The sequence below is a fragment of the Molossus molossus genome, unplaced genomic scaffold (assembly GCF_014108415.1).
Source record: "Molossus molossus isolate mMolMol1 unplaced genomic scaffold, mMolMol1.p scaffold_m16_p_4, whole genome shotgun sequence".
Taxonomy (NCBI): Eukaryota; Metazoa; Chordata; class Mammalia; order Chiroptera; family Molossidae; genus Molossus; species Molossus molossus.
This window is the reverse complement of record NW_023425377.1, coordinates 34,920,750-34,941,524: the sequence shown is the minus strand read 5'-3', so window position 1 is coordinate 34,941,524 and position 20,775 is coordinate 34,920,750. Positions and strand designations below refer to the sequence as shown.

Genomic DNA, 20,775 nt, shown 5'->3' with positions numbered 1-20,775 from the left:
TCACCACCTCGGGCACGCGATGACCTTGCATGTCAGCTGGGGTCAAGTTCAACTCACAGCCCAGCTGTGAAGCATGAGCTTCAGGTTTTCAGGCCCACTTTTGGACCCCACATGGTTAAGTCCTTGGTGCCAGAAGCTGTGTCCCATCCCTTCCCACCCCTGCCCTTCCCACCCCTCCTCTCATATCTTCTCATAGGAGAGGTGCTTGCAAGTCCCATATTCGAAACAGATTCTCCAACCCCACCAGGAGGTCAGGGGTTTATAATTACATGCAGTCATACATGTCTTATCTGTCGTTCCTGTGAAAAACCTTGCAGTTCATTTTTTAAAAAATCAAAATATTCACATAATCTCATGCCATCCAACACAAGGAAAACACGACCACCTCCCCTTTTACCAAGGACAGACCCAAGCAAAATAAAAATATTCTTTAAATTTCTTTGCTTCCACTTAAATTGCATGTTTTATTTCTCCCAATCCCAGCAATAGCACAAAAGCCCCAACATGTCCATCCCAAACTGGTTTCTAGTAGGCTAAGATTATGGGAACCCTTGTCAAAGCAACTGATGCTAAGGGTTCCCCAAACCCCAGCACAAAAGCCCCTGCAAGACAGATGGAAGGAAACAGTGCACTGGCCCAAATGCTTCATGTGTCAGCTTGACTTTACAATGCAATTTGCATCCTTGAAACTGACAGTCGGGAGGGGGGAGGGATAGTGTGAGGGAGTAAAATTGAAATTGCCTATTAAGCTCACCCTTTCAACATTAAACAAGAGACCAAGAGAGAAATGGTTCCAACATTTCACCACATATATTTCTTCTTATGCAGTCTAAGCTGAGAATGCCATGTAAATGGGTCACTGCAAAATGCAGCAATTTAATTTTTCCAATCAAAATAAGAAACAAATCAGTATGATCTCATTTCTATTAACTTTTGAAGGTTTACAGCAGTTAAAGTATTTTTGCTTCTATGTATGAAGGTTAAAAAAATCATTTTTTTTTTCATAAAATACAAGAGCAACCAATTTCACCACCGAGTAAAAGTAAAAACTGGGATTCTTGTTTAAATTAGTCCAAAGTGGCATTTAGGAACTTAGTCGTAGGCTGCTGCGCTGACACCATGACAAACCAAAGTGTAGGGTTGGGTCTGGTTTTGTTTCGGTTTTCTTTTCAATATCCAATGCTCATGGATTAAGTTCTGAAAATGTTCCAATTGTAAGGCAGGGATCTGTTTGGATTCCACCACGGGTATGCTCCTTGGGTTGGATGCTGGAGGGTGAGGCACATTTTGCCGGACCCATGTCGACTACCTAGTAGTCATCAAGGTCAAAAAATTCGTCGTCTCCTCCTTGGTATTCCATTCCCTGGAAATCTACTCGATATCGCAAGATACCTGGGGGACAGAAACCAAAGAGTAAATCACCTGTGTTCAACAGAATGCAGAAGGCCCAATTCTCTTGCAGAATTACAGAAAGCTAAGAGGTAATGATTAAAAAATGCTCCCACTCTGGACGGTTTGCTATGTGGTTAGAGAGCATTGGCCTGTAGACCAAAGGGCCTTGGGTTCAATTCCTGGTCAAGGGCATGTGCCGGGATGCAGGTTCATCCCTGGCCCCAGTTGGGGAGTGCCGGAGGCAACTAATCAATGTGTCTCTCTCACATCAATGTTTCCTTCTCTACCTCCCTTCCACTCTATCTAAGAATTAATGGAAAAATATCCTCGGGAGAGGACTAGCAAGTTCCCCACCAAGGAAATGGCAGCAGCCATATGCTGCCTCTACCTCCTGCTTCAATGAATGATGAGATGAGCACACCTCACCTGAAGTGATGTTATTTTGGGATGTCCAGGAAAGGCCTTGCCCTGAGACCCTGGATTTAAGTTTAGTTTTCTAATTGGCTACTTACCCCCAATTCCACCAAATCCTTTCACAAATTGGGATCCTTCTTGTGACTTATCTGTGACAATTTCCAATGTAGCTCCAAATTTTTTATAGTTGTTAGCAAACCATTCCAGCAGGGGCATGCTCTCAATTAGTTCATGTTCTTGTCCCGTCTTCAGGGGTGACCATGAGATACAGAAACAATGGGATTAGAATATATCAAGACTCAACAACCCCCTTGCTCCCCTGCCCACCATCATTCTCCTTCTCATTATATGTATGTGTATAAAACTCTCTAAGTCAGTGGTTCTCAACCTGTGGGTCGCGACCCCTTTGGGGGTTGAACGACCTTTTCACAGGGGACGCCTAAGACGTAACAGTAGCAAAATTACAGTTATGAAGTAGCAACAAAAATAATTTTATTGCTGGGGGTTACCACAACATGAGGAACTATATTAAAGGGTTGCGGCATTAGGAAGGTTGAGAACCATTGACTTGAACCTGTACTGGGCAGGTGGCACCTTAAGCTCTAGTGATGCATGTACACCAAACCTACAGAAGCCATTTCGGTAGAAGAGCTAATACAGTAAGTGAAAAATGAAGCACAGATTTCATGGTGCAAGAGAGGTACTATTCAATTAAATCTTTCTTGCAGCTATTTCAAGGACGAAAATATTTAACTACTTTAAAATGAAGGAAACACAGCCCTAGCCGGTTTGGCTCAGGATTTAGAGCATTGCTGGCAGACTGACGAGTCGCAGGTTCGATTTCCGGTCGAGGGCATGTACCTTGGTTGCAGGTTAGATCCGCGACCCCAGCAGGGGTTGTGGGGGAGGCAACCAATCAAGGTGTTGCTCTCACATCAATGTTTCTCTCCCTCCCTTTCACTGTATCTAAAAATAAATGAACAAATATCTTGGGTGAGGAATAAAACAAAAAAGGGACCACAGTAACCACGACTTGGCCTTCTTCCTTGGAATCAGACAGGTATGTGGCAGACAGGAGCTGACCATTTCCTGTTTTCCCCAATGTACAAATATGAAGTTTGGTTTCCCAGGTGGATACTTTATTTATTTATTTTTATCCTCACTTGAGGACATTTTTCCATTTTTTGTTCGGACAGAGCGGGAGGGAGAGAGGGGAAGAGAGAGAGACACACACATCAAGGGGCTGCCACCCGCACGACCCGGCCAGGGCCGGGGACAAACTGCTACTGAGGTACATGCCCTTAGCGGGAACCGAACCCAGGCCAGGTGGATACTTTACATTGCCAGTGCTCTACCATACGGATTCATCTTTCCTTCCCTTGCATGCATCACCAAACTAAGAAAACAACCACATACCTCTTTGTCTGTGAAATGAGATTTATCCTTCTCTTGTTCTGGAGTTAGATAGAGAATTTTCTCCTCTGTAGTAGTGGGGGGAAAAATGTGTTAACCTGGTTCTCACATAATAACAAGTCTAAGTCCCATGAGATGAGTTAGGTCAGATGAAAGGGCTCCTGAACTCATTCTATCAACCTTTTTTTCATGATTATTAGTCAGCATGCACTGAGTGTCTACCAGGGGTACACTGCTTCTATCATGAGGAAACACCAAAGACATTCAAGATACAGTCCTGTTTTCAAGAAATTTAATAATCTTTTAAGTAGACATTTATCAATGTAAGCAGAAACTATGCAGGAATAAGCTACAGAATAAAAGACATTTGCCTTCTGACTGCTCCTGCAATTAGCCATCTCTCCTATATTTCCACCCCAGGATTCCTGAATATACAGGTTAGTAACAAATAACAATCTGATTTTCTAATTCTCATACCTTCTGTGCCTTGGCAATGAAGAACATATCTCATTATATCCAGATTTTCATAGACTATTAGAATTTCTACAGCTCCCATTTCTAAAGCCTTTAGTGTATCTTCAACTCCAAAACAGTATTTGCCCGTGTCCTGGCTGATTTCATCAAAGTATCGTCCTGTGAGTAGGGTCAAGTCAATAAGGACATTAACATTAAAGTTTTCTTTGTAGATATAGACCCTCTTACACTCAAAATCAGAGAAAGAGAGAGAGATACCAACTTAAAAATGGGTAAGTGCTCTGCCCTGGCCGGTTTGGCTCAGTGGTTAGAACGTTGGCACACAGTGAAAAAATTACCACTAGTTGACGCTCCAAAAGAGGCAACACATGAGCCCAACAATGACCACACTAATCTTTAATTCAGGCTCTCTATTCATCACTCTATTACAAAGCATAATTAATATGGGAATTAAGACTCAAGTTTGGTTCCTATTGCAAAAGGGTAAAAACAGTGGAAATACAAACACATTTATTAGACTTAATGACTAAAAAAAAATTAAAAATGATTCCAGCCCTGGCTAGTATTTCCCAGTGGTTAGTGTGGGTCCACACATCAAAGGGTCTTGAGTTTGATCCCCAGCTGTGGTTGGGGAGCAGGTGGGGGCAACCAATTGATGTCCCCCCCACTCCAAAAATCAATGGAAAAAATATCCTCAGGTGAGGATTAACAAAAAAGATTTCACTGAGGAACATCTTAATAAAAACACTAACTCTTCCTCTTACCTTTTCATGTTTCATACAATCACGTATAAAAAAACATTTCACAGACTAAGTAAGTTGCATTTCAATCATACCTATTAATTTCTTCTCTTGAATGAATTTCACGTTGGAGAGGACTTCAGTAGATAACTCAATAGCTTGGTTAAATCCATTTTCACCACCATAGGATATATCAACTAATTTTAAAACTTTTGATTGCAACCTCTGATAGAAAAAAAAAAGCATAATTAGTACCTCAAAACACCTTCCTCAAGACCCACTACCTCTTCATGGAATGCAAAACTCAGCAACGTGATCATGGAAGTCTAAAGAGGGAGAATATGGGGCAAGGGCCCAATTTATTCATTAGCAGGTCTCAGTGAGCACCAGGATATACTTCCCCAGCCAATCATATCACACATTCTATTAGACCTATAAGAGACTATTTCATTAAATACAAATAAAGACTAAATTTCTTATGAAGGAAAGAAAAAATTACTAGTTCTTGCTATACAAGGTTGTGGAATACAAGATAATTTCTTTGGCGAGCATCTACCATAATGTTACTCCACTCCCCCACAATGAGAACACCTTGGGAATGTGTTTTATGGCCAAACCCACATCATAAACCAAAAGATCTTTCTGGACTAAATGTTTTAGGCTTAATCAGCTATTTCATATCACTGCTTTACCCACCTCCAAGAATAGATCAGAAAAAAACAAAACAAAAACAACTAACTCCTAGTTTCTCTCTCTCTCAAACTTTATTTTAAAGCAAAGTATGGCAATCCACTCTGGAGCCTCCATAAGGACGAGAAAGATCCTATCTCAAAATGGCTGATTCCAAAAGAGAAAAGGTCCAGAAAAGTACGGGGAAATGTTTCCTAATAAACACCAAAATCTCGCCAACTCAGAGACAGTAAAAATAAAAATGATGTGCATGTGCCAGTGCTCAGAAAATTACATCATGGAGCATTTACTTCTCACTTACCTGATCAAACATATCAGATTGACTTAGTTCAGTTTTAAAGTCAGCAGATCCAGCTAAAACGAGACCAGCCACATTCACTTTGTCCCCAGAAATAAACAGCTGTACAGCAGTCTCAGCTACTTTCCGAACATAATTATGTCGCTTTTCCATTCTTAAACGGGCAAAACGCAAGGCTGACTGACCTCCTCTACCTTTGACACAAAAGTGGCACGAGGAAAAATTCAATTATTAAGAAGTACAAGATGCCTTGCTATTTAAAAACTAACCAAATAATCATGCTATTACCCCCCTAAAAAAGACAATGAGAAAAATTACTATCTCCTTAATAAATGTTTGGCATAAACCTTTACTTGTTTTCAGAGTGTCTACTAATTCTCTTGTCAAAACAAGAGCCATAAGCACCACGGAGTCATTTCATGCTGCTTCTCCCCTCACCTGGATTTACTACTCCATCCCCCTCTATACTGTTTTCTCACTGCCAGACACAAAGCAAATGGGCTCATGTTCTTTTCCTTTATTACCATGTTTCTTTGGGAGATCCACAGTGAATTTGTGCAGGACTTCTCTTGTGTTTCCTTGGAGTGTGCCAAAAAGTGCACCACTACCATCTATTACAATGAAGCCAAATTTGCTATCATCTGAAAGTAGTGCTGTAAGAGCCTGAAAAGCAAACAAAAGTACCATACAATAAATCCCAAAGCTTTGATAAGGTCAAAACAAATTTTGAAAGGACACACAAAAGCCCTTTCACCCTACTCAGAATGGTATGGATACCACAGAAAAATCATTTTATGGAGTTATTTAAAATCTTCACCCAAGGATATTTTTCCATTTACTTTCAGGGAGGATGAGGTGGAAAGAGAGAGAAAGAGAGACAGAGAGACAGACAGACACATCGATATGAGAGATACACATTGATTGGTTGCCTCCTGCACGACTATGACCAGGGCCGGGGACCAAACTGCAACTGAGGTACATGCCCTTGGCCAGAACTGAACCTGAGACTTGTTGGTCCGTGGGTCAATACTCCAACTGCTGAGCCAAACTGGCCAGGGCAGGAGTGATTTAGATCAGCTACAAATACGTAATTCACACAGACAAATTTGAATTCCTGATACAGGAAAAAAACCAAGAACACTGATGTGAAGCCTTTCAATAAAACTGATCTGGGTACATGATTACAAAATCCAGAGTTACAGGGCTCAAATTCTTAATAGTTCTTAATTTCATTTAGACCGATGGTAGTTTATGAACACAATGTTCAAATTAAAAGTCTAACCTCCAAAAGTTGACTTTTAGTTACCATTAATAACCCCAGCATTAATAGGCATTATTCATTATAGCAAATAATATCTTGTAAACGAACTCCAGAGTAGGAGCATGTAAAAAAACTGAGAAACAGTCTATAGAACAATCTAGTTTGAAAATGTATCTTTAACTCCTATGTCTTGAGCATTATTGATACCAAGATATAAAACTCAAAGCTTTATTTTAAAGGTATTATAGCTAATGATTCTGAGTTTTTATGGGGGAAAACCCTCCTGGGTTAGGATTTTATCCCTATATTTCTGCCTCCTGAAAAAGTAAATATTTAAATAGTCCTGGGACTCGCGTGGCCAATGTGGCTTAGTGGATTAAGCATCATTCCATGGACTGAGAGGTCCTGGTTCGATTCCAAGTCAGGGCACGTGCCCAGGTTGTGGGCTCAATCCCCAGTAGGGGGGATGCAGGAGGCAGCCAATCAGCATGTCTCTCTCACATCGATGTTTCTATCTCTCTCTCCCTTCTTCTCTCTCTCTTTAAAATTCTCATCCAAGAACATTTTTGCATTTATCTTCAGATAGAGTGAGAGGGAGAGAGGGAAGAAGAGAGAGAGGGAAACAGCGATGTAAGACACATCGAGTGGCTGTCACCCACACAACCGCAACCAGGGCCGGGGACAAATTGCAACTGAGGTAGGCATGTGCCCTTCACGGGAACCTGGACTCTTTGGTCCGCGGGCCAACATTCTAACTGCTGAGTCAAACCAGCCAGGGCTTCTCTCTCTATAGAATCAGTAATTAAAAAACAACAACAACATATTTAAATAGTCCCGAAACTCAAATAGATATAATTTTCATAATGGAATTCGAATACCATAGGCTTGATAGATGACTTACTAGGTGGCAGTCTCGTTAGAGCTAAGAATTTACCCATTCCATTTTAACTAAGGAAGAAAATAGTTTCTTCAAGAATTGACTAGAAAGCAGACTATTATTATTATTATTTTTATTTTTTATCCTCACCCAAGGATAGTTTTGCATTTATCTTCAGGTAAGAGAGGGAGAGAGGGAGGAAGAGAGAGAGAGAAAAACATCAGCGTGAGAGAGACACATTGAGTGGTTGCCACCCACACAATCCCAACCGTGGCCAGGGACAAACTGCAACTGAGGTACACACCCTTAGCAGGAACCAAACCCCAGTCTCTGGTCCATAGGCCGACGCTCTAACCACTGAGCCAAACCAGCCAGGGCCAGATTATTATTATTATTATTATTATTATTTTTATCCTCACCCGAGGACATTTTTCCATTTTTTGTTCAGGTAGAGTGGGAGGGAGAGAGAGGAACAGAGAGAGAGAGAAACATTGATGTGAAAGGAACACATCGAGTGGCTGCCACCCGCACGACCGACCAGGCCGGGGACAAACTGCAACCGAGGTACGTGCCCTTAGCGTGAACCGAACCCGGGACTCTCTGGACCGCAGGCCGACGCTCTAACCGCTGAGCCAAACCGGCCAGGGCCAGGGCCAGATTATTAAGAATCAATATTTAACAAAACTATGCTCGATAATTAGCATTAAAACATAAATATTGCATAAGTTAAACTTTTTGCTTTGCCAAAATGATCTGTTAGGTGGCTTGATTAATGCAGGTTTTCAACAAGTTTGTTCATCAGGGAATAGACTTATCTCTCATAAAAGGAAATACTGCCCTGGCTGGTTTGGCTCAGCGGTTAGAGCATTGGCCCACAGACCAGAGACCAGGTATGGTTCCCGTGAAGGGCATGTACCTTGGTTGCAGTTTGTCTCCGGCCCCGGTTGGTGTTGTGTGGGTGGCAACCACTCAATTTGTCTCTCTCACATCAATGTTTCTCTCTCTCTCTTCTTCCCTCTCTCCCTCCCACTCTATCTGAAGATCAATGCAAAACTGTCCTCGGGTGAGGATTAAAAAATAATAATAAAAAAGGGTATACTTATCCTGATTAAACAGGACATAAGTTGTGTTGTATAGTATGCTTCATTCATATCTAGTTATTGACATGTCAACTAAAGAAAAAATAAAGCCAGCAAGAATAGTACCTTGGAAGATGAAGCTAACTTAGCAAGTAAGCTAAAGTTAGATAACATAAGTACCAGGTACTATTTAAATCAGTAAGATTCAAAATTTGCTTTAATCAAATCAGATATAGCTAAGTGGGAATAGGGTAGCTAATAGCCTACCAATGAAGGCTTTGTCAGGGGACTGTGATACCCAAGAGAAGAACAGTCTCAACCATCTATGCACCAACCAAGACCCAACTGGAAAAGGACTTTCTGTCAAGTTAGCGAAAAATCATCCACTGTAAACTGAATCGACAGATGTCAGTTCTAATTCCACTGTAGAGATTTTCCCCTAGGTCGATGAAAGGCAAGAGAATGAACTAAAAGCTAGCTGTGAATTTTTGATTGTCCTGTTGTTGATGATTTAGGTCACTCTAATGAGGTTTTCTTTCCACCCTTAAAGTTCCTCTTATAGCAGCTCTGTTATTTAAAAGTTTCATGGAGGAGCCCGGCTGGTGTGGCTCAGTGGTTGAGCATCGACCCATGTACCAAGAGGCCGCCTGTTCGATTCCTGGTCAAGGCACATGCTCAGGTTGTGGGCCCAATTCCCAGTGGGGGGCATGCAGTAGACGGCCAATCGACATTCTCTCTCATCCATGTTTCTATCTCTCTCTCCCTCTCCCTTCCTTTCTCTCTAAAATCAACAATAAAAGTTTCATGAAGGGAAAAAAATGAAAAGAAAATAAAAAGCTCTTACAAGGCTTATTAATGATCTTGTCATTTGTGAGCATGAAAATAAAGGGTTCAAGGAATAAAGGCAAGCCTCACAGGTACATAGGGAGAAATGAAGATAAGGCAGCCAATTATTTCTTCACCTGTAATTAGCTCTCCAAATCCAAGTTAGCACCTTCCTCAAACATGCTGAATGATTATGTCTTTCAGTGTGTCATAATAAATGTAAACTCTTCTATTTTTTTTAAACAGCCACCCTTATAAAACGGTACACAATGATTTAAAATACAGTCTGGCAATTCCTCAAAAAGTTAAACATAGTTACCATAGGATCCAGAAATTCCAGTCTTGGGTATATACTACCCCCAATGAAAACATGGTCACACAAAAACTTGTACATGGTATGTTCAAAGTAGCATTATTCATAATAGCCAAATAGTAGAAACACAAATGTCCATCAACTGATCAATAAATAAAATGTGGCAGATATCTGGTAATAAAAAGGATAAAAAGTACAGATACAATGCCACAACATAGACGGACCTTTTAAACATTTTGCCAAATGAAAGAAGCCCTTCACAAAAGGCCACTAATTGTATGATTTCATTTATAGGAAATGACGGCATAAACAAATTTACAGAGACAGAAATAGGTTAGTGGTAGCATAAAGAGAAGGGATCTTGATGTGGAAGGGAATCGAGAATGGGAGTGATTGCTGATGGGTATGAGGTTTCTTTCTGAGGTGATAAAAATATTCTGTGCTTGAACTTCTTACCTCTGTATGAAATTTGTTGTCACACAAATACAATGATGTATTAATTGGTTTGAAAGGTTCAAAGTCAATGTTAACTTTCTTTTCCTTTCCTTCTTCTGTTACAATTGTACCACAGTAAACAACCAGGCCATTTGGAGGTACTGCAAAAAACACAAACAATTTCTCTACTTAAACCCCACATTAATAGAAAATGTTTCCACAGCCTACAGTCCCTGCTCTTTAAATGGTAATTTAAATAAAACAGAAATACCCATAAATAGGCAGAATTCTATCCTGGATTTTGAAACTTACTTTTGAGATGTTTGAATACTAGTACTATTTGCCCAGCCTGTGTGGCTCAGCGGACTGAACATTGTCCCATGGACAGAGAGGTCCCACTTCAATTCTTGGTCAGGGCACACGGGCTCAATCTCCAGCAGGGGGTGTGAGGGAGGCAGCTGATCGATGTTTCTCTCTCTCTCTCAAAAAAAAAAAAAAGCTCTGGTCGGGTTGGCTCATGGTTAGAGCCTCAGCCGCAGTTCAGAGAGATCGGGGTTCGGTTCCCACTAAGGGCACGTACCTTGGTTGCAGTTTATGCCCGGCCCTGGTTGGGGTCGTGCGGGAGGCAGCCACTCGATGTGTCCCTTTCATGTTGATGTCTCTCTCTCTCTCTCTCTCCCCCCCCCCCTCCCACTCTATCTGAACAAAAATGAAAAAATGTCCTCGGGTGAGGATAAAAAAATAAAAATAAAAAATATATTAAAAAAATACTAACACTACTTAGCTTTCAAAAAAATAACTAAAAATAGGGGTTAAATTCCAAGGTCAAAGGGACACTTCTGAAACCTGGCTAAAGGAAACATTAGTGACTAAAAACATCATGGCAGGATCCAAGTGGAAAATACAACCAAGACAACCAAAGCAGAGGAGCAAAACGATCAAGCTCCAGATTACCTTTGTTATAAAGTTTGAGTCTTTGTTGTACAGATGTAATGGCTCCCAGGACTGAAAGGCGGTTTACTCGTGACTTAATGTTAGACGCAGTCCCAAACTCATCTGCTAACATTTTTGCCACTCGTGAAATCTGGTCTTTGGGAGGAATGATCAATGATATCATGCTTGTGCCATTGCTGTGGAAGAAAGAATAACACCAGAGGTTCAAGTACCACATAAGTACAAAGTTTAAATTCATGTGCATCATTAGTAAAGGGAGCCAGAATTTTCCCTAAAATAGTAGGAGTAGATCTCTCTCAAAGTGACCAAGAAGGTAGGGACTATACCAGTGTAATCAAAGGAATACCCAAGAGTTAAAACACACAGTTCCCTTAAAATAGCAGCTCTTAACCTTGGCTGTACATTAAATCACCCGGGGAGTTCACTCTAGGCAGGTTCTTTTCAAGAAAGGCTCCCGAAAGTTCCATTCCTTAAGGTGCTTTTCTCATCTCTGACTCTCTTCTTAGTTTAGAAAATGCAAATGTAATGAGCTCTTATTAATATCCAAACACCATGGACAATTACTATTTACAAGATTATTTAGATCAAGTGGACTTCATAAAAATGAAAAGTAGGCACAGGACATGAATGTCCAGAACAGGCAACCTAGGCACAGAGAAAGGAGTGATTGCCAAGGTGAAGTAGGGAACGACTGGTAACGGGTATGGAGGGTTTCCTTTTTTGGCTGATGGAAATTACACAGCGGTGATTGTTGCAAAACTCTGAAAAAAACAACCCAGTGAATTGTACACATTACAAAGGGGGGTAGCTCAGGGGACACCCAAGAAACAACCAATGAATACTTAAATAAGTGAAACAACAAATCAATGTCTAAAATAAAAAAATAAATAAGACCTGGCCAGTTTGGGTCAGCAGTTAGAGTGTTGGCCTGTGGACAGAAGAGTCGCTGGTTCCGTCCCTGATCTTGATCGAGGTTGTGCGGGAGGTGCGGGAGACAGCCAACAGATGTGTCTCTCTTGCATCGATGTTTCTCTCTCTCCCTCCCTCTCTTTCCCCCTCCCACTCTATCTGAAGATAAATGGAAAAGTGTTCTTGGGTGAGAATAAAATAAATAAATAAAAAGGGAGTAAATTTTACATTATGTAAATTATATCTCAATAAACCTGTCATTTTAAAAAATCTATGCGAGCCCTGGTCAGTTTGGCTCAGCAGTTAGAGCATCGGCCCGTGGTTGGGGTCATGAGGTTGGCAACCACTCAATGTGTCTCTCTCATGTTGATGTTCCTCTCTCTCTTCCTCCCTCACTATCTGAAGATAAATGCAAAAAATATCCTCAGGCCCTGGCCGGTTTGGCTCAGCGGTTAGAGCGTCGGCCTGCGGTCCAGAGAGACCCAGGTTCAGTTCCCGCTAAGGGCATGCACCTCGGTTGCAGTCTGTCCCCGGCCCTGGTTGGTCGTGCGGGTGGCAGCCACTCGACGTGTCCCTTTCACGTCGATGTTTCTCTCTCCCCGCCCCCCCACTCTATCTGAGCAAAAAATGGAAAAATGTCCTCGGGTGAGGATTAAAAAAAAAAAAAAATCTATGGAAAAGATAGTACATAATAGGACCCTTCCTTTTAAGGTCTCTTAACCTGACAGCTTACCAGAAAAGCTGAAGAATAGTTTTTCCTCGAGAAATGTTAATTTGTGTTTAAAAAACTAGATGATCACCCTGGCTAGTTTTGCTCGGTGGTTAGAGTGTGGGCCTGCAGATCAAAGAGTCCCAGGTTGGATCCCGGCCAACGGCACATATCTTGGTTGCTATTGTCCCCGGACCCGACCCCGGTTGGGGATATGTAGGAGACAAGCAATTGATGTTTCTCCCCCGACAACCAAAAGAATCAATAAAAAACATATTTTAATAAAATTTAAAAACTAGATGATCGCCCAACCAGTGTGGCTCAGTGACTGAACATCAACCCATGCACCAAGAGGTCGCTGATTCGATTCCCGGTCAGCATAGGCCCAGGCTGTAAGCCAGGTCCCTGGTGGGGGCATGCAGGAGGCGGCCAATCGATGTTCTCTTATCGATGTATCTAGCTCTCTCTCCCTTTCCCTTCCTCTCTCTCTAAAATCGATAAAGAAATAATTAAAGCCGCCCTGGCCGGTTTGGCTCAGCAGTTAGAGCGTCCGCCTGCGGTCTGGAGAGACCCGGGTTCAGTTCCCGCTAAGGGCATGTACCTTGGTTGCAGTTTGTCCCCGGCCCTGGTTGGTCGTGCGGGTGGCAGCCACTCGATGTGTCCCTTTTACATCGATGTTTCCCTCTCTCTCTCTTCCTCTCTCTCCCTCCCACTCTGTCTGTACAAAAAATGGAAAAATGTCTTTGGATGAGGATTTAAAAAAAAAAAAGAAATAATTAAAGCCCTGGCCGGTTTGGAGCATCAGTTGGCGGACCAGAGAGTCCTGGGTTTGGTTCCGGCTAGGGGAATATACTAAAAAAAACAAAACAAAACAACAACAAAAAAACAAAAAATACACCCCCCCCTGCTTTATAATAAAACCTTTGTTTAAAAAAGAAATAATTAAAAGTAAAAACAAAAAACTAGATGATCAATTTTATAAGAATGAGTGGCAATATGAAACAAATCAAATCTATACCACACATATTATACACAGGAACTTAAAAGCCCTAAATCTGGCTTCTTTACAGTATCTATAGTAAAAATTGAGCCAATTTGTATTTTGAAGGCAAAAATTTATCTGATATACCCTGGCCAGTTTTGCTCCATGGTTAGAGCGGCAGCCCAGGGACTAAAGGGTCGTGGGTTCAATTCCAGTCAAGGGCACATACCTGGGTTGCAGGTTCCATCCCATTCCTGGTGGGGGTTGTGTGGGAGGCAACCAATTGATGTGTCTCTTTCACATTGATTTTTTCTCTCTCTCTCCCCCTCCCTTCCACTCTCTCTAAAAATCAGTGGAAAAACATATCCTCAGGTGAGGATTCAAAGATCTGATATGAGCCAAAGCATGTTAAGAAATATGATATTATCATTTTACAAAATGTTTCTACTTGTTACTTTCTGAGATTCTTATAGATCATACCCTTAAAGGTTAAAACAAGTTTAATCATTGTATTAGTATCACAGGGAAAGAGGTGAGGCTTTCTTTCTTTCTTATTTTTAATTAAAAAAATAGGACAATGCTCTCACCAACTGAGCTACCCATAGGCAAGGGCTTTCTTAGGTCAACTGGGAAGACTGTCAAAAATGCCTAAGACACCCTGGCCAGTGTGGCTCAGTGGATTCGTGTTGGCCCAAGCACCGAGGGTCACGGGTCCATTCCTGGTAAAGAAAACGTAACTGGATTGCAGGTTTGATCCCCAGTCCTGGTTGGGGTTGTGCTGGAGGCAACCAATTGATGTTTCTCTCTCTCTCTCTCTCTCTCTCCCTCTCCCCCTCTCCCCTCCCCACTTTCACTATAGAAATCAATGAAAAAAATATCCTTGGGTGAGGATTAACAACAACAAAAAAGCCTAAGGGTCCTGGCTGGTGTGGCTCAACTCAGTTGAGTATTATCCCATGAACCACGCACGAAGAGGTTGCTGATTCGATTCTCTGTTGGGGCACATGCCCAGGTTGCTAGATCCCCAGTGGGGGTCCTGTTGGAGGCAGCCCATCAATGTTTCTCTAAGGTCAATAAAAACATATTTAAAAACAAACAAACAAACAAACAAACAAAAATGCCTAAGGCCAAGCTTAAGTGATTCAGTTGGTAGAGTGTAATCCTGCGCACCAAAAGGCTGCCAGATTGATCCCGGGTATGGAAGACAACCAACAGATCGATGTTTCTTTCACATAGATGTTTCTCTCTCTCCCTCTTCCTCTCTCTAAGCATGTCCTTGGGTGAGGATTAAAACAAACAAACAAACAAACAAACAAACAAATAAAGTCTCAGCTTAAAAAAACAAAACACAAATGGCTAAGCTTTCAGCACTAATTACTGAGCTTACACAACTTCACAGTAGTCCAACACGCCAATTTTTTTTTTTTTTTTTATCCTCACCCAAGGATATTTTTCCATTTTTTGTACAGATAGAGTGGGAGGGAGAGAGAGGAAGGGAGAGAGAGTGAGAAACATCGACGTGAAGGGACACATCGAGTGGCTGCCACCCACATGACCAACCAGGGCCGGGAACAAACTGCAACCGAAGTACGTGCCCTTAGCGGGAACCGAACCCAGGTCTCTCCGGACCGCAGGCCGACGCTCTAACCGATGAGCCAAACCGGCCAGGGCAACAACACGCCAATTTTAATAGAATTTCATGTATCCAGTGTTCAGTGGAAGTTGCCAAGAAAAAGAAATTAGAAAGATGGGTACAATGTCAAGTTAAAATGGGCCTATGTACCAAGTGACTAATAAGAAAGAAGTGAAGTAGAATAGTCGGGGGAACAATAACAAAAATTAGAAGAAATCTCTATGTTAGCTTTGTCACAGGAGCTCATTTAATCAAGACCCTGCCTTCTGAACGTTTTCTCCTAGTGGTAAATTCCACACGGGTCCTCTAGTCAGATAAGTTGGCTATCTAGCCCCTCCATCATCAAAACAGTTACTCCCAGATTGTCAGCTCATTTTACAGCTCCAAAACCAGCATGGTTTCTGTTGGGGTTTCTACTCAAAACCTAGAGGGCTGGTTCATAACTTTGTGATACTTTTCCCAAGGTGATTAATGCCAGTACCAGGTAAAGTACGGTGTATACTCTGCTGCCTCCCCTTAGATAGGGGAGCAAATATTCTAGCCAAACCAGAGAACCAAGCAAATGTATGATACACAGCCAACTGTCATCATACACCTCATATAAGATAAATCTCCAAAACCTGACCCATAGTTATTTCTTCATCTACATAAATGTTATTTCCAATATTCAAATCAAACTAAATTTTCAATGTAGTACAGACACACCAGAGTGGATCAAGAATAATTCCTTGCTTGTGTATGCATTGCTCTTTAAACTACTTTTCATTTTATCTTCATAGCACAACTACATAAAAGGAACTTGAAAAAACCAGGACAAAGTGCCTAAAAATCAAAAGATCAGATACAAATAAAATCCTATCTGTGGCCTTGTTCCAGTTTCTGAACTAGATAGAAAAAGAATTCCCAAATGAAACAAACTGTTATCTTTTTATGGGGGGTTGGGGGGGCAGCTCTTTACAGCCAGAGTGTTCTTTGGACTCCATGTTTAAGCAATCATATGTAACAAACTGCTTTTCCTCCAGTATTTATCTTGCTAGGCTTCTAAAGAGAAATTTCTAAAAAGCTTTCTGGTAATTCTTTCTGGAGTTATGTTAAACCCCAAAGGCCAAGGAGGAGAAAAGAAATTTGCTCTGGGAGTGGCTGGAAACATCGGGCAAGTAAATTTAACTTCAAACAAGGTCTAGACTGTAAGTGGCACCTACCTGTCTCTTCACAGGGGTTGTCAACTTATGCGAATTTATAATATGAAAATACGTAGACAGGGAAAAAAGACAAATAAGTTTGAATACTGACTTTACCGGCTTGTGCTTCCTTTCAGATGAACAATTCTCAAGAGTGCATTTCTTCACCCTAGAGGCTCTTGGAATCTTCAGGGACCAAGGGAGTTATTTCTCAAAAGGGCTCAGTTTTTAAAAGCTGACATGCTCTGATTTACAGAGTAGTTTCCTAGGAGAAGGAACTAGCAAAGAGGTAATCAGTAGGGACTGGAATGAGAAGGGGCTCCAAGGATAGCAGGAGCAAAGGCTCATAACTCAAGAAGTGAACAGGCACCAAATCCCAAAGAACTGAAAGTATGGGAGATCTTTCTCCCTGGCATATGTTGTCAGTATGGCTCAAATAAACTATTTTTAATCTTGTTTTTTCTTTATTGATTTTACAGAGAGAGGAAGGGAGAAAGATAGAAAAATCTATAAAAGAGAACATCTGGCTGCCTTCTGCATGCCCCCCGCTGGGGATTAGGACCACAACCTGGGCATGTGTCTTGACCGGGAATCGAACCGGCGACCTCTTGGTGCATGGGTCGATGCGCAACCACTGAGCCACACCAGCTGGACTCAAATACACTCTCTTTTTTTTAAAAAAGGAAATTTTGTGTCTAGAGAGGATGTTGGGACAAAATAACCGAGTGAACCTAAAATGCCTGAAGGAAATCCTTAAAGCAAGATAATCATATGGAGGACAAAGCAAGGATCTTAAGACAAGCAGCTACTTGGCAGAAATCTACCCCAGATAAGCTAAGAAGATAAGCATTCATTAAACAACTTTATAGTATAGCCAGCTACCAGAGTTGGGCAACCTTACACTCCATCTAGGTAACGCCTAGAGGGGGATAAAGTAGTGAAGATACCTAAGAACATAATCTTTAGTTATAGGATTCCACTTAAAAAATGGTTAAGCTGCCTACAGGAGTGGCTCGGCTGGTTGAGCATCATCCTGTGCACCAAAATGTTGCTGGCTTGATTCACCACCAGGGTACACATCTAGGTTGCAGGTTTAATTCCTAGTTGGAGGCGCACAGGAAGGAAACAGATGGATGCTTCTCTCTCTTAAAAAATGGGGGGGGGGGGGAGGTTCCTGGCTGGTTTGGCTCAGCGGTTAGAGCGTCGGCCTGCGGTCCAGAGAGACCTGGGTTCGGTTCCCGCTAAGGGCACGTACCTTGGTTGCAGTTTGTCCCCAGCCCTGGTTGGGTCGTGTGGGTGGCAACCACTCGATGTTTCTCTCTCTCTCTCACTCTATCTGAACAAAATTACGAAAAATGTCCTCGGGTGAGGATTAAAAAAAAAGGGGGAGGGGGCAGTTTGGAAGTGTAGTTTGCAAAAACAATTGGTAGATCCTACCAAGTTTCTTAATCTGAAACACTACTCCAAGTTAGTCTTGGCCTTTTACTCCTGAATTTTGACTAATGTTAAAAAAATTGCCTTTCACTAGTTTTCCTTTGTGAATTTCCCTAACCCATCTGGGGGAAATATCATCTGGGGGTTTCCTTACGTTTCTGAATTCATCTTTATTACAAGACACCTGACTGGTGAAGAGGAAACAAGTATTATTAAATGCATGACTTCCACTTCAGACATTTAAAGGCTCCTTTATCATCTCCAATGTTTTGATCTTGGGTTTAATACAAGCAGATTAAAGTTTTTCCGGGAAAGTTTCCAAACAAAATAAACACTCACTTACCCTAACAGCCAAGCCAATCAAAGTTGTTAAACCAGTTTGTGTAAACACCAAAATAAAACCAAGGAAGCTGAATAGTTTTTCACTTTAGAGTGAACAACCCCAGGAAAGCACAAGAAATAAAGCCAAAGAGTGGCTGGCAACATATACAAACTACACCCTTTTAAAAAAACTTTTTTTTTTTTTTATCCTCACCCGAGGACATTTTTCCATTTTTTGTTCAGGTAGAGTGGGAGGGAGAGAGAGGAACAGAGAGAGAGAGAAACATCGAAATGAAAGGAACACATCGAGTGGCTGCCACCCGCACAACCGACCAGGGCCGGGGACAAACTGCAACCGAGGTACGTGCCCTTAGCAGGAACCGAACCCGGGTCTCTCAGGACTGCAGGCCGACGCTCTAACCACTGAACCAAACCAGCCAGGGCCCCTTTTAAAATTTAATAGTTTTAATCCACTCTTCTGTTTTGTTACTGTATCCCTTTGCCAAAATCAAAGGCACTCATTCCAGAGCTAGTGTTTTATGAGGGACAGCAATGATCGACATGCAGGTTATAAAAATTGGGAAAAAAGCAAGACACAACATATAACAATGTGCTATTGTAAGGCTTCCAGGGACCTCTGCTCTCAGATTATTTCTTGTTCTCATTTTAGGGACACTTTCCCATATCAAAGAAGGGTTCATTAATGCTTCCACCCAGAAGACTAACTTCTGAGAAATAAGACAGCTGGGAGACAGGAAGAAATAGTTGTAAATAGATTAAATATGGAGAGGAAATAAAACTAGACAAAACCCAGGAAGGCAGAGAATTAAAAAAACAAATAGCTGAAGCTTTTCTTTCCCTCATTCTCAATTAGATTGCTGAAGGAAGTCTCTCCCCCTAGGATGGGAGGGAAATTAGGGTAGTACCACCAGTTACTCATCAAACCCAAGATTTCATGGCCCCTGAACACTATGAACAGGGAAACAAGGTATTTGGTCTCTTGGATTGCCACTACTGAAAGGTCTCTAAGGGAGAAAACTCAAGGTAATTAGAGCAAAGCCTAGGCTGTGGTGTCTTTGTGTGTGTGTATAACTTTAGGGAGTTCCAGACTTTGTATACAAGGTACCTTTTGGTCAGTCATAAGAATGACAGGCAAACAAGAAAATGTAGTAGGCACTCTTTGACCTGTAAAGATCTTTTTTTTTTTTTAATTAAAAAAAATTTATTTTAGAATATATGCATAACCAACAGACATAGACAACAATGCTGTGGGGGTGGGGGGATTAGGGGGGCCTAAGGGGGAAAAGGAGAAACATCTGTAACAAAAATGAATTAAAAAAGAAAAAAATTTTACTTGAGAAAGGGAGAGAGAAACATCGATTTGTTGTTATACTTATTCATTCAGTGATTGCTTCTTGAATGTGTCCTGACCAAGGATCAAACCCAGACCTTGGGGTGTCAGGACAATGCTCTAACCACTTAAACTACTGGGCCAAGGCTGACCTGTAAATATCTTATGAAAGCTCATCATCGTTAGCAATGCTCAAGAACATGTTAGAAGAGTAGGTTTAAAAAATGTGCTTCCCACTGACCAATTTACATGAAAATCCTGAATCCTTGAAGACCTTTCTAAAAGCAAACACCAAAAAACAAATAACTCAGATACAAAAAGATCTCCCTTTCCTGTATTCTAATTCAATAGCTCTTGAATAGGGAACATGAGGGTCATGGTAACTGTGGGTAAGAGGGAATTTCAATTTTCAAACAGATGAATTCAAATAGAATCAGAAAAATTCTAATTCATAACTAGGGTTGAGAATCAATGTGTCTGACTTGCTTTCTATGCCTTTAAGCAAGATATCTTGGCCATCTGAAGTCAGAGAGATTCCATGACTTCACCTCTCCCCATTGTAAAGAGAAATTCACAGAACCTACTTGCTGCAGGTGAGCTGTTGTCATCTACTCTAGCACGAACAACCAGTGAATAACTTTTTCCAGCTAGAATACTCACTCCCTATGAAACGCCTTGCCATTCCCTTCATTACCTCAACATAATAGAATTACTTTCAGGTTTGGACCAGAAACATATGCTCGCTCTCCAAGAAGCTTTCATCCTGATGTTTGATGACTGGGTTGTGCCTAGGATACTGATGTCACCTTACCCGTTTCAAGCTCACAAACCTTAACTTAAATCTCAGTTGCCTTGGCTGGTGGCTCAGTTGGTTAGAGTGTCATCCCATACATCAAAAATGTTGCAGGTTTGATTCCTGGTTGGGACACATATGAAAGGTAACCAATTGATGTTTCTCTCCCCTCCTCTCTCTCTAAAATCATTAAAAACATATCCTTGGTTGAGTATTAAAAACAAAACAGAAATCATCAGATCATTTCTGAGAGTTGAGAAGCTAATCACATTATATGGATCACCAACTGAACACCAG

General features: G+C 41.4%; 1 protein-coding gene across 1 annotated transcript in view; it reads right to left on the bottom strand.

The window, feature by feature from the left end:
- Positions 1-444: 444 nt before the first annotated feature.
- Positions 445-20,775, bottom strand: part of ETF1 (eukaryotic translation termination factor 1) — a 30,988-nt gene continuing 10,657 nt past the window's right edge. Inside the window, exons 3-11 of the mRNA XM_036240145.1 lie at positions 11,166-11,341; positions 10,233-10,372; positions 5,946-6,084; positions 5,425-5,615; positions 4,529-4,658; positions 3,697-3,852; positions 3,223-3,287; positions 1,905-2,052; positions 445-1,392 (exon numbers count right to left, since the gene is read on the bottom strand). Of these exons, the coding sequence (XP_036096038.1) occupies positions 1,310-1,392; positions 1,905-2,052; positions 3,223-3,287; positions 3,697-3,852; positions 4,529-4,658; positions 5,425-5,615; positions 5,946-6,084; positions 10,233-10,372; positions 11,166-11,341 (1,228 nt within the window). The 3' untranslated portion in view covers positions 445-1,309. The remainder of the gene's footprint in view (positions 1,393-1,904; positions 2,053-3,222; positions 3,288-3,696; positions 3,853-4,528; positions 4,659-5,424; positions 5,616-5,945; positions 6,085-10,232; positions 10,373-11,165; positions 11,342-20,775) is intronic.